This window comes from Plecotus auritus (assembly GCF_963455305.1).
Source record: "Plecotus auritus genome assembly, chromosome: 4".
NCBI classification, from domain to species: domain Eukaryota; kingdom Metazoa; phylum Chordata; class Mammalia; order Chiroptera; family Vespertilionidae; genus Plecotus; species Plecotus auritus.
Genome location: NC_137775.1, coordinates 112,076,545 through 112,093,926, shown reverse-complemented (window position 1 = coordinate 112,093,926; position 17,382 = coordinate 112,076,545). Strand labels below are relative to the sequence as shown.

The 17,382-nt window shown below is 41.1% G+C and overlaps 1 protein-coding gene and 1 pseudogene across 4 annotated transcripts in view; one reads left to right on the top strand and one right to left on the bottom strand.

Annotated features, from left to right (window-relative positions):
• The window catches only part of SAMTOR (S-adenosylmethionine sensor upstream of mTORC1), a 142,561-nt gene that overhangs the window by 15,259 nt on the left and 109,920 nt on the right, over positions 1-17,382 (top strand). For all 3 annotated transcript variants that reach the window (XM_080663769.1, XM_080663768.1, XM_080663770.1), the window contains exon 2: positions 16,024-16,165. In XM_080663769.1, coding sequence (XP_080519895.1) covers positions 16,024-16,165 — 142 coding nt within the window. The remainder of the gene's footprint in view (positions 1-16,023; positions 16,166-17,382) is intronic.
• Positions 5,399-5,827, bottom strand: LOC308245948 (peptidyl-prolyl cis-trans isomerase FKBP1A-like; annotated as a pseudogene). Its single transcript has one exon. The product of its transcript is annotated as a peptidyl-prolyl cis-trans isomerase FKBP1A-like (transcript).

The following is a 17,382-nucleotide window of genomic DNA, read 5'->3' as shown; positions in this document are numbered from 1 at the left end:
CTGATCCCCCCTAACAGCATCTGCCTCAACCCCGCCACCATGGCTTTGTCCAGAAGGACGTCCGGAAGGTCTCTCGGAAGGTCTGGTCTAATTAGCATATTACCCTTTTATTAGTATAGATATTTTTCTTAATCCTTTCACCTTCTTTCATCTAGCCCCACCAAAGCCCCTACCCTCCTCTCACAGCTGTCAGTCTGTTCCCTGTCTATGCCTCTGTTTTTATTTGTCAGTTTATTTTGTTCATTAGGTTCCATATATAAGTAAGATTATATGGTATTTGTCTTTCTCTGACTGGCTTATTTCACTTAGCATAATAATCTCCAGATTCATCCATGCTATTGCAAAAGGTAAGATTTCCTTCTTTTTTACAGCCCAGTAGTATTCCATTGTGTAAATATACAACAGCATTTTTTACCCACGAATCTACTGATGGGCACTTGGGCTGTTTCCAGATCTTGGCTATCCTATACAGTAGGTCTTCGGGTTACGTCGGAGATCTGTTCCTACAGTGCCATGTAATGCAATTTTCGCCGTAAGTTGGAACCCACCTACATAAGCACCTCCGTCACTCACATGGAGCACATACACAGCAGTAATGAAGTAAAACAGTAAAAAAAATTTAAAAGAAAGATAACAATTCCTGACCTTTACTTGTGGTAAATAAATAATAAAAAACATAAAGCACATATGTACATATGTCGAAATGACGGAACTTTTTTTTATAAATAAATGTGAGATGGCGACTAACCATGAAATGAGGTACGTCAAGTCTGATGTAACTCGAGGACTGCCTGTATAATAAAAGCCTAATATGCTAACTGTCCAGTGACTGGTCGACCGTTCAACCAATTAAAGTGTAATATGCTAATGATATGCTAAGGACGCTCAACCATTCACTATGATGTGCACTGACCACTAGGGGGCAGACGTTCTGACCAGTAGGTTAGCTTGCTGCTGGGGTCCGGCCAATCGGGACTGAGTGAGACAGGCCGGACATGCCCTGGAGCCCTCCCGCGGTCCCTCCCCTGCTGGCCAACCTCCCACGTCTCTCCCCGACCCCGATCATGCACTGGTGGGGTCCCTCGGCCTGGCCTGCGCCCTCTCGCAATCCGGGACCCCTCAGGGGATGTCGGAGAGCTGGCTTCGGCCCAATCCCGCAGGCATCTATAATAATAAAAGCGTAATATGCAAATCGACCGAACGGCTGAACAGCAGAACGACCGTCCAGATGACCTTCCGGATGAAGCTGGGGCTGCGAGGCTGGGGCAGCCGGGGCTGCAAAGGCCTGCTCTTGCATGAATTTCTTGCATCGGGCCCCTAGTTATAAATAATGCGATAATGAATATAGGGATGCATATATTTTTTCTAAATAATGTTTAAGTTTCTTAAGATATATTCCCAGAAGTGGGATCGCTGTATCAAGAGGCAGTTACATTTTTAATTTTTTAAGGGAACTCCATACTGTTTTCCACAGTGGCTGCAGTCTGAATTCCCACCAACAGTGCAATAGGGTTCTTTTCTACACATCCTCACCTGTTTGCTGATTTAGTGAAGATAGGCATTATGACAGGTGAGAGGTGATACCTGATTGTGGTTTTAATTCACATCTTTGATGATTAGTGACATTGAGCATTATTTTCTTATGTCTATCTTTGTGTCCTCTTTGGAGATGTGACTATTCAGGTCCTTTGGCTTTTTAAAATTTAGTTGTTTGTCTTCTTGGTGTTGAGTTGTGTAAGTTCTTTATTGGCAAACTAGAAGCCCGATGCATGAAGATTCGTGCTAGAATGGGCCTTCCTTTCCCTGGCTGCCGGCACCGCCTTTCCACTCCACCCTGGCCCCAGAGCCACCTCTTTCTGCTCCGGCCCCGCCTTCCCACGCTTCCCAGAGGCCCTGAGAGACCAGGGGTAGGGCAGAACGCCTGCATCGTTGCCATGGCGTATGCAAATTAACCGCCATCTTTGTTGGGTTTTATGCATATCACTCCTGATTGGCAGGTGGGCATAGCCCAGGTATGGTCAATTTACATGTTTGTCTTTTATTAGGTAAGATATGTTGTCCTATTCAGTGGGTTCCTTTATCATTTTATTGATGGTTTCTTTTGCTGTGCAAAAGCTTTTTAGTTTGATGAAGTCCCATTTGTTCATTTTTTCCTTTGTTTTTCTTGCCTTAGGAGACATATGGGCAAAAAATATTGCTACAAGAAATGTCTGGCCCAGGTGGCTTGGCTCAGTGGTTGAGTGTCGACCTATGAACCAGGAGGTCAGGGTTGAATTCCAGGTCAGGGAACATGCTTGGGTTGCAGGCTTGATCCCCAGTGTGGGGTGTGCAGGATGCAGCCATCAATGATTCCCTCTCATCATTGATATTTCTATCTCTCTCCATTCCTCTCTGAAATCAATAAAAATATATTTAAAAGAAAAAAATAAATGTCTGAAATGTAGTGCCTAGGGTATTTATGGTTTTGCAAATAACATTTAAATATAATCCATTTTGAATTTATTCTTGGGTGTGGTGTAAGTTGTGGTCTAGTTTCATTACTTTGCTCTATCCGTCCAATTTTCCCAACATCATTTATCCCATTGTATATTCTTGCCTCCTTTGTCAAATAGTAATTGACCATAGAGGCATTGGTTTATTACTGTGTTCTCTATTCTGTTCCATTGATCAATATACCTGTTCTTGTGCTAATACCATGCTGTTTTTTTTTTTTTTTTTTAATATATTTTATTGATATTTTACAGAGAGGAAGGGAGAGGGATAGAGAGCTAGAAACATCGATGAGAGAGAAACATCGATCAGCTGCCTCCTGCACACCTCCCACTGGGGATGTGCCCGCAACCAAGGTACATGCCCTTGACCGGAATCGAACCCGGGACCCTTCAGTCCACAGGCTGACGCTCTATCCACTGAGCCAAACCGGTTTCGGCTAATACCATGCTGTTTTGATTACTATGGCCTTGTAGTGTAGTTAATATCAGGTAGTTTAATACCTCCCAACTTTTTTCTCAAGATTGCTAAGGCTCTTGTCTTTTGTGGTTGCATATAGACTTTGGGCATGTTTGTTCTAGACCAGTGGTTGGCAAACTCATTAGTCAACAGAGCAGCAAACCGCGGCTTGCGAACTGCATGTGGCTCGCAAGCCACAGTTTGCCAACCACTGTTCTAGACCTGTGAAATATTTCATTGCTTTTTAATAGGAATCTATAGATTGCTTTGGATAGTATAGACGTTTTAATGATGTTAATTCTTCTAATACATGAACATAGTATATGCTTCCTCAGTTTCTTTTTTCCAGGCCCTATAATTTTCCAAGTAAAGGTCATTTACCTCCTTGGTTAAATTTATTCCTAGGTACCGTATTTTTTGTTGTTGCAACTTTTTTTTTTTTTTTTTTTTTTTGGAAAAAAGCCAGCGTAAAGCACTTTTATTGCAATAATAAAACTTCAGATTCATATGTAGTGCAGGGGAGGTGGGTGGGGGATAGGCAGCAATAATTTCTCTCACCAAATCACTACAACACAGGACAACAAAGGAGTGAGAGGAGGGAAGAAAAAGCCAGGAAACTTTGAGCTCAGCAGGGGGAGGTGAGCATCAAAAAATGGGAGATGCTGAAGCTGTGATGACCAGCATCATTTTCTTAAGGTAACACTCAAGGATTTGTCATGATGGCTGGGCTTTCATGGGTTTTAAGTGTCTACAAACAGCACCTTCAATTTTAAACTTTCTATGAAAGTTCTTAAATTTAGGGAGTGGAGCCTGGGAAGCTATGACATTATAAAATTCCTGAATATCTATTAGAAAAAAACACACAGGATGGGGTGGGGGGTGGGGGAGAGTTAGGCCACAAAGAAGGCTTCAGAGGTGCCTGCTGGCCTGGGGACAGATACCTGTAGTGTCCAACATCGCAGTGAAAACAATTGCTTTTAAAAGGCAGTGGGTTTAAGGGGAGAGTGGGATAGGGCAGTGGAGGCCAGGGCTGTCCCCTCCCCACTTCAGTTTTGGGTAGGGCTCTTAATTCAACCTAAAGACATCTCTCAACTTGGATAGTTCGGTCCTCAACAGCGCCTTAAGTCTGCTATGGCTTTGCAGCACAGCAGCAAGAATCCTATCTAATAAAAGAGTAATATGCAAATTGACCATCACTCCAAGACACAAGATGGCCGCCACAAGATGGCCAGCAGGGGAGGGCAGTTGTGGGCAGTTGTAGGGGACCAGGCCTGCAGGGGAGGACAATTGGGGGGGACCAGGCCAGCAGGGAGGGCAGTTAGGGGCGACCAGGCTGGCAGAGGAGGGCAGTTGTGGGCGATCAGGCCAGCAGGGAGGGCAGTTAGGGGTGACAGGGCAGCAGAGGAGGGCAGTTGGGGATACCATGCCAGCAGGAGAGGGCAGTTGTGGGGGAACCAGGCTTGCAGGGGAGGACAGTGGGGGGACGGGGGACCCAGGCCAGCAGGGGAGGGCAGTTAGGGGTGACCAGGCCAGCTGTGGAGGGCAGTTGGGGGCGACCAGGCCTGCAAGGGAGGAAAGTTAGGGGCGAGCAGACTGGCAGGGGAGGGCAGTTAGGGGCAATCGGGCCGGCCGGGGAGCAGTTAGTCGTCGATCAGGCTGGCAGGGGAGTGGTTAGGGCAGCCGTGGGCAAACTACGGCCCGCGGGCCGGATCCAGCCCGTTCGGCTGTTCTATCCGGCCCGTGGAGCCAAAATAGCGGAGGGTTCTCTTGCTCTCCCCTCCACTCCTTTACTTTGAATTTATATTAGTTCACACAAACACTCCATCCACGCTTTTGTTCCGGCCCTCCGGTCCAGTTTAAGAACCCATTGTGGCCCTGGAGTCAAAAAGTTTGCCCACCCCTGGGTTAGGGGGTGATCAGGCTGGCAGGCAGAAGCGGTTAGGAGCAATCAGGCAGAAGCAGGTGAGCGGTTGGGAGCCAGCAGTCCTGGATTGTGAGAGGGATGTCCAACTGCCCATTTAGGCCTGATCCCACCGGCATTTGGACATCCCTCGAGGGGTTCCAGATTGGAGAGGGTGCAGGCTGGGCTGAGGGACAGCCCCCCCCCCCCCATGCACGAATTTTGTGCACTGGGCCTCTAGTGTTTAATATAGAATAGATAAAAATTTCACCCCAAAAAATAAAAGATTCTTGCATCCCCCACAAACCAATTCCTAGTCTAAACCCATTACTTTTGCTGTTAATAATACTTGACTAATATGTAAGTGGAAACCTAGATCCAAAACACTGAAACTGAATCTCAACCCCAAAACAAAAACAAAAAGAGTAACTTGAGATTAATGGCATGTAGTTCAGGTCAACACAAATACGAGGAGAAAGGGGAAGAGTAAATCTGGGTAGCAGAACACATTCAGTCGGGGCAGATGTTTATACAAAGTGTAGTGGAATATCAGGAAAAGCTACCAACGGATTCACGTGTGCATGTGGGGAGCGCCAGATCCCTCCATGGCACGTCCAAGCACAGGGAGCTCAAGGAGTAGGCCATTCCTGTCACCAGTTTTAGAAGTTCCACGTCAAAGACGAGAGTGGCATTTGGTGGGTGATGCCTGGTGCCCAGTGGCACCGTAGGCATAGTCTGGGGAGATAGTCAGTTTGGCTCTCTGACCCACACTTATCTGGGAAATCACTTCTTCCCAGCCTTGAATCACCTCCTGCTTGCCTCGCATAAACTTAAAGGGCTTGTTTTTGTCCTGGGAAGAATCAAATTTCTTCCCATCATCAAGCATCCCATGTAGTGCGCCACGCAGGTCTGGCCATGCTTCTGGAAGGTGCGCCTGTCACTGTCTCCAGGGGAGATGGTCTCCACCTGCACTCCCATGGTGGCAGCAGCAGGCATGGGGTGGGGTGGGGTGGGTGGGCAGCGCAATGGACTGCGTGGACTGAGAGCGGACCTGGCGATTGCGTGGCTTTGCCTCATCTCCTGTTGTTGCAATATTAAATTGGATTATTTTCTTAATTTCTCTTTCTCAGAGTTCATTATTGGTGCATAAAAATGCCACCAATTTCTGAATATTAATTTTGTATCATGCTATTTTTCCAAATTCACTTATTAGATCTAATAATTTTTGAGGGAAGTCTTTAAGGTCTATGTTCAATATCGTATTATCTGTAAAGAGTGACAGTTTTACTTCCTCCTTTCCAATTTTGATACCTTTAATTTCTTCATGTCTGATCGCTCTATTTCCACTTTGCTGTGAGTTTTTATCATAAATGAGTGCTATATTTTATCAAATGCTTTGTATCTACTGATATCTTGTGATTTTTATCCTTCAATTTGTTTATGTGTTATATCATGTTTACTGATTCGCGAACCTTGTATCCCCAGAATAAATCTCACTTGATCATAGTATGTGATCTTTTTATTTTTTCATTATTTTTTTAAATCTTTATTGTTGAGATTATTACAGATGTCCCTCTTTTTTACCCCCATAGCTCCCCTCCACCCGGTTTCCACCCCACCCCAGGCCCTCGCCATCCTACTGCCCGCATCCATAGGTACTGCATACATGTATATAAGATCTTTGTCTAATCTCTTCCCACACCCTTCCACACCCCTTCCGCCCGAGAATTGTCCGTCCGCTCCATTTCCATGCCCCTGATTCTATTACATTCATCAGTTTATTCTGTTCATCAGATTTTTTATTCATTTTATTTTTAGATTCACTTGTTGATAAGTATTTGTTCATAATTTTTTATCTTTACCTTTTTCTTCTTCTTCCTCTTCTTAAAGAATACCCTTCAGCATTTCATATAATACTGGTTTGGTGGTGATGAACTCCTTTAGCTTTTTCTTATCTGTGAAGCTCTTTATCTAACCTTCAATTCCTAAATGATAGCTTTGCTGGGTAGAGCAATCTTGGTTGTAGGTTCTCGCTATTCATCACTTTGAATATTTCTTGCCACTCCCTTCTGACCTACATAGTTTCTGTTGAGAAATCAGCTGACAGTCGTATGGGCACTCCCTTGTAGGTAACTAACTGTTTTTCTCTTGCTGCTTTTAAGATTCTCTCTGTGTGTTTTGCCCTTGGCATTTTAATTATGATGTGTCTTGGTGTGGTCTTCTTTGGGTTCCTCTTGTTTGGGGTTCTCTGTGCTTCCTGGACTTGTAAGTCTATTTCTTTCACCAAGTAGTGGAAGTTTTCTGTCATTATGTCTTAAAATAGGTTTTCAATATCTTGCTCTCTCTCTTCTTTTGGCACCCCCATAATTCGATGTTGATATGCTTGAAGTTGTCCCAGAGGCTCCTTACACTATCTTCATATTTTTGGATTGTTTTATCTTTTCTGGTTGGGGTTTTTTTGCTTCCTCATATTTCAAATCTTTCACTTGATTCTTGGGATCCTCTAGTCTACTGTTGAATCCCTGTATATTCTTTATTTCAGTCAGTGTATGCTTAATTTCTGACTGGTCCTTTTCCATTTTTTTGGCATTCTCACTAAGATCCTTGAAAGTCTCACTAAGTTCCTCGGAGGTAAGATTCTTGAGTAACCTTATAACTGTGTTTTTGAACTCTATATCCAGTAGTTTGCTTTCTTCTATTTCTTTCATTTGTGACACGTTTCTTTGTCTCCGTATTTTGGCTGCTTACTGGTGTTTGTTTCTATGTATTGGGTAGCTGCTAAGTCTCCTTGAGTTGATAGAGTGGCCTTGTGTAGTAGGTGTCCTATAGGGCCTAGTGGCTCAGCCTCCCCAACCACCCGAGGTGGACACTCTTGGTGCACCCCTTTGTGGGCTGTGTGCACAGTTTTGTTGTAGTTGAGCCTTGATTGCTGTTGTTGTTACTGGGAGGAATTGACCTCTAGGCCAATTGGCTGTGGGGACCAGCTTCGACTACAGTGGAAGAGCTGCTGTGCAGGAGACACCCTTATGGAGCAGGACTTGCTTCAGTGGGGCTTTGGTGTTCCTTGAGTCTGCCCCTTGAGTGTGTCACTTATGGATGTGAAGAGTTGTAATCTGGTATGGTCTCACACTGACCACTGGGTACACTGGCTCTTGGGTCTCTAGGGAGGTGCAAAGTTAGCCACTGCCTGGAGTCACCCAGCAGGAGCTACAGAGAGATCTGCAGATTCCTCCTTTTTGTATGGGGTTTGGAAGTGCCCTGCCGCCATTTTTGTTGGAATATTTATCTTTTATAATTGAAACTTTGTAGCCTTAAGCAGAGGCCAAGGCAGGCCAGAGCAGGCGGAAAGCTTGGCTTCCTCCATTGCCAGGGGCAACTCAAGCCTCCTGCTCCCTCCGTGGCTGCAGCCGTCTTGTTGGGTTAATTTGCATACTCGCTCCTGATTGGCTGGTGGACGTGGCTTGTGGGTGTAGTGGATGTATGGTCAATTTGCATATTACTCTTTTATTAGATAGGATTGTGAAGTATTTGCTCTCGATCTGTGAAATATGCTGTTGGTATTTCAATCTAGATTGCCTTGGGTAGTATGGACATTTTAATGATGTTAATTCTACCCATCCGTGAACATGGTTTATTCTTCCACTTGTTTATATCTTCCTCTATCTCTGTTTTTCAACATCCTGTAGTTTTTCATGTACAAGTCTTTTACATCCTTGGTTAAGTTTATTCTTAAGTATCTTATTTTGTTGTTGTTGCAATGGTAAATGGGATTGTTTAGTTTCTCTTTTTGAGAGTTCATTATTGCTGTATAAAAATGCCATTGATTTCTGGGTGTTGATTTTGTATCCTGCTACATTGCCAAATTCATTTATTAAATCTAGTAGTTTTTTGATGCAGTCTTAATGTTTTCTATGTACAATATCATGTCATTTGCAAATAATGAGAGTTTTACTTTATCCTTTCCAAATTGGAAGCCTTTTATGTTTTCTTCTTGTCTAATCATTGTGAGGACTTCCAGTGCTATGTTAAATAAGAGTGGTTAAAGTGGACATCGCTGTCTTATTCAGGTTCTTAGGGGAAATGGTTTTAGGTTTTTCCCACTGAGTATGATGTTAGCTATAGATTCGTCACGTATGGCATTTATATTGAGGTATGATCAATCTATGACAACTCTGCTGAGAGTTTTTGTTTGTTTTTTTGTGAAAAATGGGTGTTGGATTTTGTCAAATGCTTTTTCTATATAATCATGTGATTTTTGTCTTTGAATTTGTTTACGTGATGCATCATGTTTATTGATTTGTGAATATTGTACTAGCCTTGCATCCCTGGAATAAATCCCACTTGGTCATGGCGTATAGTCTTTTTAATATATTGCTGGATGCGATTTGCTAATATTTTGTTGAGGATTTTAGCATCTATGTTCATCAGGCATATTGGCCTGTAATTCTCTTTCTTTGTAATGTCTTAATTTTTGGAATTAGAATAATACTGGCCTCATAAAAAGAGCTTGGAAGTGTTCCTTCCTCTTGGATTTTTTTTTTTGAATAGTTTGAAGAGGATAGGTGTTAGTTCTTCTTTGAATGTTCAGTAAAACTCTCCTGTGAAGCCATCCAGATAAGGGCTTTTGTTGGCTGGGAATTTTTTTTTATTACTGCTTCAATTTCTTCAGTTGTTATTGTGCTATTCAGGTTTTCTGATTCTTTCTGATTTAGTTTTGGAAGATTGTACATTTCTAGGAATTTGTCCATTTCATCCACATTGTCTAGCTTGTTGGCATATACTTGTTCATAGTAGTTTTTTTATAATCCTTTGTATTTCTGTGGTGTCAATGGTTACTTCACTACTTTGGTTTCAGATTTTATTTATTTGGTTTCTATCTCTTTGTTTCTTGATGAGTCTTAAAAGTAGAGATTTGAGCTGATCTTGAAATTATATATCGAGCAAGTGATTACCAATTTCTTCTCTAAATTTATTATTTTAGTTTGACCATAAAATGTTTATTACCATTAATTTCAAACTAGGCTGCAGGACACATATATCTTTAAATTTGCTTTCTAAAAATAATTTTGGAATTCTCTGTATTTGGGCAAAGTAAAATGTAAGAATTCATTGGAAATTTCCCTCTTCTGCCCTCTCTTCCCTCTTTTTCTTTCTCACTGTCTTTGTTTACTTGAAGATACATTCATATTGCCCTAACCGATTTGGCTCAGTGGATGGAGTGACGGCCTGCAGACCCAAGGGTCCCAGGTTTTTTTCCGGTCAAGGTCACATGCCTGGGTTGCGGGCTTGGTCCGATGTGCAGGAAGCAGCCAGTCAATAATTCCCTCTCATCATTGATGTTTCTATCTCTCTCTTTCTCTCCCATCCTCTCTGAAATCAATAAAAAAAATATATATTAAAAAAATACATCCATATTTTTATAGGAAGTCTATAAGAAATGGGTAAGAAAATAGATTATTAGTCACAGTGATTTAGTCATTACAAATGCAATATATTAAAATAATAAGGCTAATTATTAATTATTGAGTGTTCTGATGGATTGAACTTGAATACATTTCTTATTCTTTTGACTACATGTTTGATGCAGATCTCAGGAAGTTCTTAGTTCTTTTTGATAATGAAAAACTACTACCCTTTCAAACAGGACAGTCTTTTAAATCCTGATTGACTTAATAACTAAGTGATAATAAAATCCTTAGACTCCAGTTTTAACATTTTTTTTGTGTGTGTATGCAGTTTGAATATGTATATTGTGTACAGGTTGACCTTAATATTTATTGGCTTTTTAGAGCTCAAATTATAAATTATTTTGAAAATACTTTGTTTAAAGGGTAAATACCATTTATTTTGAATACTGTAAAAATGTAACAGGCTCTTATAAAAAATAAACTGAATTTTTTCATTCTATTTTTGTTTAGTAACTTTATTTTAAAATACTTTAATAAGCTTTTAAGGATATTCTGGAAAGTGAAATTTTCTTATAACCGAATGCTAAATATGTTTTTATTTTAACTTTGAAACCACCATACATTTAACATAGTGTATACCTGGTAGTCTACTAGGTGTATCAGTTAATAGTGCGGATTTTTTTCAATAGATGGAGTTACACATAAGTTGATATATATGCAATTTGATATGTATGCTATTTTGTTGTATTGACAACAAACTTCAAAACTTCATATGTCAAATTTTTTGAGGGTGTTAACATCATAGATATTTTTACGCTTAAAAATGTCGATTTTCATGCCAAAAGAAGAGCATTTGCAAGAAGTTATAAATCATTACTTTATTTTGAAGAAAAGTGCTGCTGAATACTTCGGGAAGCTTATGGTGAACATGCTCCATCTCAAGATACTTGTGAACGCTGGTTTAAACGCTTTAAAGGTGATGATTTTGATGTGAAAGACAAAGAACATTCAGGTCAACCGAAAAGTTTGAAGACCAACAATTATAAGCATTATTGGATGAAGATGCATGTCAAACTCAAAAACAACTTGCAGAAAGATTAAACGTTGCTCAGCAATTTCCAGTCATTTATAAGCAATGGGAAAGATTTTAAAGGAAGGAAAATGGGTGCCACATCAATTGAACGAAAGACAAATGGAAAACCGAAAAGTCATCAGTAAAATGTTGCTTCAACAGCACGAAAGGAAGTCTTTTTTGCATCGAATTGCGACTGGCGATGAAAATTGGTTTTATTTTGAGAATCGCAAACACACCGACTCATGGGTTGATCCAGGTCAACCATCAACATCGACTGCAAAATTGCTTCGAAAATGCATTTGGTGGGATCAGGAAGGTGTGGTGTATTATGAGCTTCTAAAACCAGGTGAAACTGATAACACTGATCACTACTAACAACAAATAATCAATTTGAACCACGCTTTGATCGTGAAACGATCAGAATGTGCCAGAAGACATGGCAAAGTAATTTTGCTTCATGATAACGCACCATCACACACTTCAAAACCAGTTAAAGACACGTTAAAAGATCTTGCCTGGGAAGTATTAACCCACCCGCCATATTCACCAGACCTTGCTCCTTCAGATTACCATTTGTTCCAATCGATGGCACACGCACTTTCTGAGCAGCACTTCAAAATGTACAAAGATGTGGAAAATTGGGCCTCTGAATGATGTGCCTCAAAACAAGAAAAGTTGTATTGGGATGGTATCCACAAATTACCTGAAAGATGGGGGAAATGTGTAGCTAGCGATGGACATTACTTTGAATAAAGCACTTTTGATGTTTCTCTTGAAATTGTCAGGTTTTCTTTGATTACAAAATCCGCATTATTAACTGGTACACCTGGTAGTTTGATACATTTTTGTTTAATATATGATTTAAAAGTTCTGGAACAGAGTGAACTTATCAGGTTCCTGCGGCTACTATAGCACTTACAAACATTTTATTACGTCTTCTCCCCTTCCTTTGATGTCAGTGCTTGCTCATTAACTTTATTATTCTTTACTAGAGGCCCGATGCACAAAATTCGTGCAAGGGTCTTGGCTCCCGCCACCGCTGCAGCCGCCTCTGCCTCGGTCTCCATCCACCACAAATCGTCCAGGAGGTCATCCAGAAGGACGTCCAGTCTCATTAGCATATTACACTTTTATTATTATAGTGTTTGAAATAAAGTATTTTTTCAGCAAATTTGTTGAAAGAGTAAAAAGTATATATAGTTGCATTGTTTTGTCTCTATCATTTAAGAATACCACACTTTACTAATCACACGTTAATTTCAGTATCAGTATACTTGGAGAGAGTCTGGAGACTCCTTAGTGAAAACATTAAGTTGAAGTTGTCTGCCATCCATTGAATAGGCTTACAGACAAAATTTGAATCCTTCAAAACTTCATAGGAGCAGATAGCAAGCCTTAAAAGTCTATAAGAAATTGACAATATTTAAAGAGAATTGTGTTAAGTGTGAAAAACTAGAGATCTTCTAAACAGCTGAAGGGTAACGGGTTTCTGTATATTTACAGTTGTCTTTGCATCTCATAGTAGAATAATTCTAAAGTAAATTGAGAATTATACAATTACATAGTAATAGATGCCTTTGGTGGCTCACATAACATACCCTTAGTAGTCAGTTGTGGACAGAAACTGTGAGCTCAAAGGCCCCAGCCCTGACAGAGTTTCACTTTAAATGTGTGTTGCTTTCTTTTCTACTTTCTGCCTTTCTGCAACACTGCTGGAGTCCACTGTGGATATCCCCTTATTCATGGCCTAAGTATAGACTAGAAGTACCAGTTGTTAACCGATTGTTAACACGGAGTTAATGGAGGATGGTGACTGATAGATAAATGTTTCAGCCTCCTATCTGGTGGGTGAACAATTCCAGAGGCCTTCTAGATGCTTCTCTGTTGCCCACAGCAGCAACCTCAGTAATGCACTCTGGTATTAGCATTTTTTCCTTTCTTGTCTTGTTCTCCCACTCTCTCACTCTTGTTTCCTAGGATTGTCTTCTATATACTACTTGTTTTTAGGTCTTTGTCTTAAGTTGTAGTTTCTATAAAATATAAATTATTAAAGTCAGAAATCCTATCTAATAAAAGAGTAATATGCAAATTGACCATCACTCCAACACACAAGGTGGCTGCCCCCATGTGGTCAAAGATCCTGCCCCCATGTGGACACAAGATGGCCACCACAAGATGGCCAGCAGGGGAGGGCAGTTGGGAGGGACCAGGCCTGCAAGGGAGGGCAGTTGTAGGCGATCAGGCCAGGAGGGGAGAGCAGTTGGGGGGGACCAGGCCTGCAAGGGAGGGCAGTTGGGGGCAATCAAGCCTGCAGGGTAGGGCAGTTAGGGGTGACCAGACCAGCAAAGGAGGGAAGTTGGGGGCGACTGGGCCTGCAGGGAAGGGCAATGGGGGGGACCCAGGCCTGCAGGGGAGAGCAGTTGGGGAAGACCAGGTCGGCAGGGGAGGGCAGTTGGGGGGAACCAGGCCTGCATGGGAGGGCAGTTAGGGGTGACCAGGCCTTCAGGGGAGGGCAGTTAGGGGTGACCATGCCTGCATGGAAGGGCAGTTAGGGGCAAACAGGCTGGCAGGGGAGCAGTTAGGCATCAATCAGGCTGGCAGGGGAGTGGTTAGGGGGTGATCAGGCTGGCAGGCAGAAGCAGTTAGGGCAGTCAGGCAGGCAGGCAGGCAAGCAGTTGGGAACCAGCAGTCCTGGATTGTGAGAGGGATGTCCGACTGCCCGGTAGGATCGGGCCTACACGGGCAGTCGGACATCCCTCGAGGGGTCTCAGATTGGAGAGGGTGTAGGCTGGGCTGAGGGACACGCCCCTGTGCACGAATTTCGTGCACCAGGCCTCTAGTAGTGTTATAAACCATCATAGATTTATTAAAATACCATTAATCAAAATATTTGTTTCAAAAACTTTACTTCCTGTAGTTTTATACTGACACTGGTATATAACTACATCTGAAACGTAAAACTGAGGAGGACTTTTCTTTGAGTATTTAGAAAAATTTTGTTTGCCTGCTTGTTTTTAGTGGGCAATTATTACCAATCTGCTATTTAACAAATTGAGAGCCCTGTCACTACACAAATACTAGATTAGTGATTAATGAAAATATCCTATATAATAAAAGCCTAATACGCTAAGTGTCCGGTCAACCAGTTGGCTGTTCAGCCAATCAAAGTGTAATATACTAATGATATACTAAGGCTGCTCAACTGCTCACTATGATGTACACTGACCACCAGGGGCAGACAGTCGACCGGTAGGTTAGTTTGCTGCTGGGGTCTGGCCGGATGAGCCGGGTGGGCCGGCTAAGTGAGATGGGCCGGACACGCCCTGGAGCCCTCCCGTGGTCCCTCCCCAGCTGGCCAACCTCCGTGTCCCTACCCAGCCCCAATCATACACCAGGGGGTCCTTCAGCCTCTATGATGTGCACTGACCACCAGGGGCAGACAGTCAACCGGTAGGTTAGTTTGCTGCTGGGGTCTGGCTGGATGAGCCAGATGGGCTGGCTAAGTGAGATGGGCTGGATACACCCTGGAGCCCTCCCGTGATCCCTCCCCAGCTGGCCAACCTTCGTGTCCCTACCCAGCCCCAATTATGCACCAGGGGGTCCTTCAGCCTGGTCTGCATCCTCTCGCATTCCGGGACCCCTCAAGGGATGTTGGAGAGCAGGTTTTGGCCCGATCCCATAGGCCAGGCTGAGGGACCCCACTGGTGCACGAATTCGTGCACTGGGCCTCTAGTTGTTGTATAAGAACAATACCCTCCAAAAGGGAAAACTTTTGGGTTTAAAATCAGAGTTCAGGACAAGACTGAGACTGATGCATACCTGACTGTGTATGTGAGGGTATGTTTGTACGCTTGTTATTTTTCTTGATTTGTTCAAATTAGAAGGCTATTAGTTTGGTTTTCAACTCAGTACTTATTGAACTCTATGCTTAAAATAACCAACCATTTTTCAAATTTTGAATAGATAAGTGTTGTTATAGTTGAACTATACAATTTAAGTTTATTCTGTCACCAAACAATTGCCTATATTTGAACGTGAGGCAAGAGAACTTAAATCTTTCTGTCTAAGGACATTGAATGAAGCCACCTTGATAATTTTTGTTTACTCTTTTGCTTGAGGAAGAAAATGTATATTCTTAGAAAAGTCACATTTAGAAAATTATGTTAAGGTCATTTATTTAGCCATAGCATTCTCATACCTCTCTTTATTGATATTGATATTGATACCGATATTGATATAGAACTCACATTGATATTTCAGATTTCATATTAAGTGTGATGACTGATTTAATTTTTTTAAAAGATAGTTGCTGGAAATAATACAGTGCCCAGGTAATGTAGTCAGTTTATAATTTTTATTCAGAACATTTCATAAAGACTCCAAACTTTGGAGAGGCTTTCATGGTAGTTTCTTTAGTAACATTTTTGCCCTAGTATTATAAAAGTACAGTATACCTAGCATCCCCCAAGGGGTTCTAGACTGCGTGAGGGTGCAGGCCGGGCTGAGGGACCCCCCACTCCAGTGCACGAATGTCATGCACCGGGCCTCTAGTGTATAAATAAAATTATTTAACTTGCTTGCTAACTTACATGGCCCTGTCATCCTTCAGCCCCTTTTCAAAATAGGGAACTGATTAATATGTAGATATCTAAAAGTATAGTTAATTTAATTCATTTTTTTCTCGTTTTTAGTGGGAGATTTTGATAAGATCTGGCGAGAACATTGCGAGGATGAGGAAACACTTTGTGAATATGCTGTTGCAATGAAAAATTTGGCAGATAATCACTGGGCAAAAAGTTGTGAAGGTGAAGGACGTATTGAATGGTGTTGTAGGTAAGTGTTTTTATGAGCTAACATGTTTGGTTTCTAATGTATTGTTGACATGCTCCAATTTAAATAATGCTATGCATAATTTATTGTACCAAAATAGAAGTGTTTGAAAACAGTTGATGTCTTTTTATTTTTTAATATATTTTATTGATTTTTTACAGAGAGGAAGGGAGAGGGATAGAGAGCTAGAAACATCGATGAGAGAGAAACATCGATCAGCTGCCTCTTGCACACCCCCTACTGGGGATGTGCCTGCAACCAAGGTACATGCCCTTGACTGGAATCGAACCTGGGACCCTTCAGTTCGCAGGCTGACGCTCTATCCACTGAGCCAAACCGGTCAGGGCTAGTTGATGTCTTTTAAACAACTTCTTGCCCCTTGCTTCACTTCCTCTAGATTTATTTAATTCCTCTTTTTAAATCAACATGTTTTTCTTTGACATAACTTAAAATTTTCTGCTTCAGCTTTTTAGAAGAATAGCTTTAAAAGTACATTTAACATTAATATGATAAAATATGAAATTTAACCTTATTCATCATTAATAAGTTATAGTAATTACTTTAGATAAATATTCACATTTGGATTCAAGTAAAAGTGAGTACTTCTCTATAATTTAAAATTTGAAGACATCTTAAAAGTTTTAAAATCCTGATTTTCTTTGTGTGATTCAGAGTATTTCAACTTTTATATTGACTTGGGTAATGTTTATTTTCTCATAGTATAAATTCTAATGTTAAAAACATCAGAAAGTGAAATACTGAAGATCAGTTTTCTCAAAAGTTGATAAAATTATATAGGAATGTATATGTATATTGACTGAATTTTAAAATGAATTCCTAGAAAACAAAGCTTTATCTTTCTACATGGACAATAAGTTTGTGATAACTTCAGGTTTGTATTTTATATATAATTTTTTTATTAAAAATTTCAGTGTTAATAACATTTAAAAATTATGTAATAGTGTCTATTTCATTTATTCAACAAATGATCTCTAGAAAAAGATGTATTTAAATTAGTTATTTTACTTATTCATTTAATAAGTAATGTTTAGTGTTGTCTACTGTCTATTAGTCATATTATAGACACTGGGAGTACAACAATCAACCAAACAGGCAAAATCCTTGCTCTCATGGAGCTTATATGCTAGTGGGGTTAGAGGCAAGAAATAATACATAAATTAAAACATGTAATAGGTCAGAAATGGTAAGTGCAATGAGAA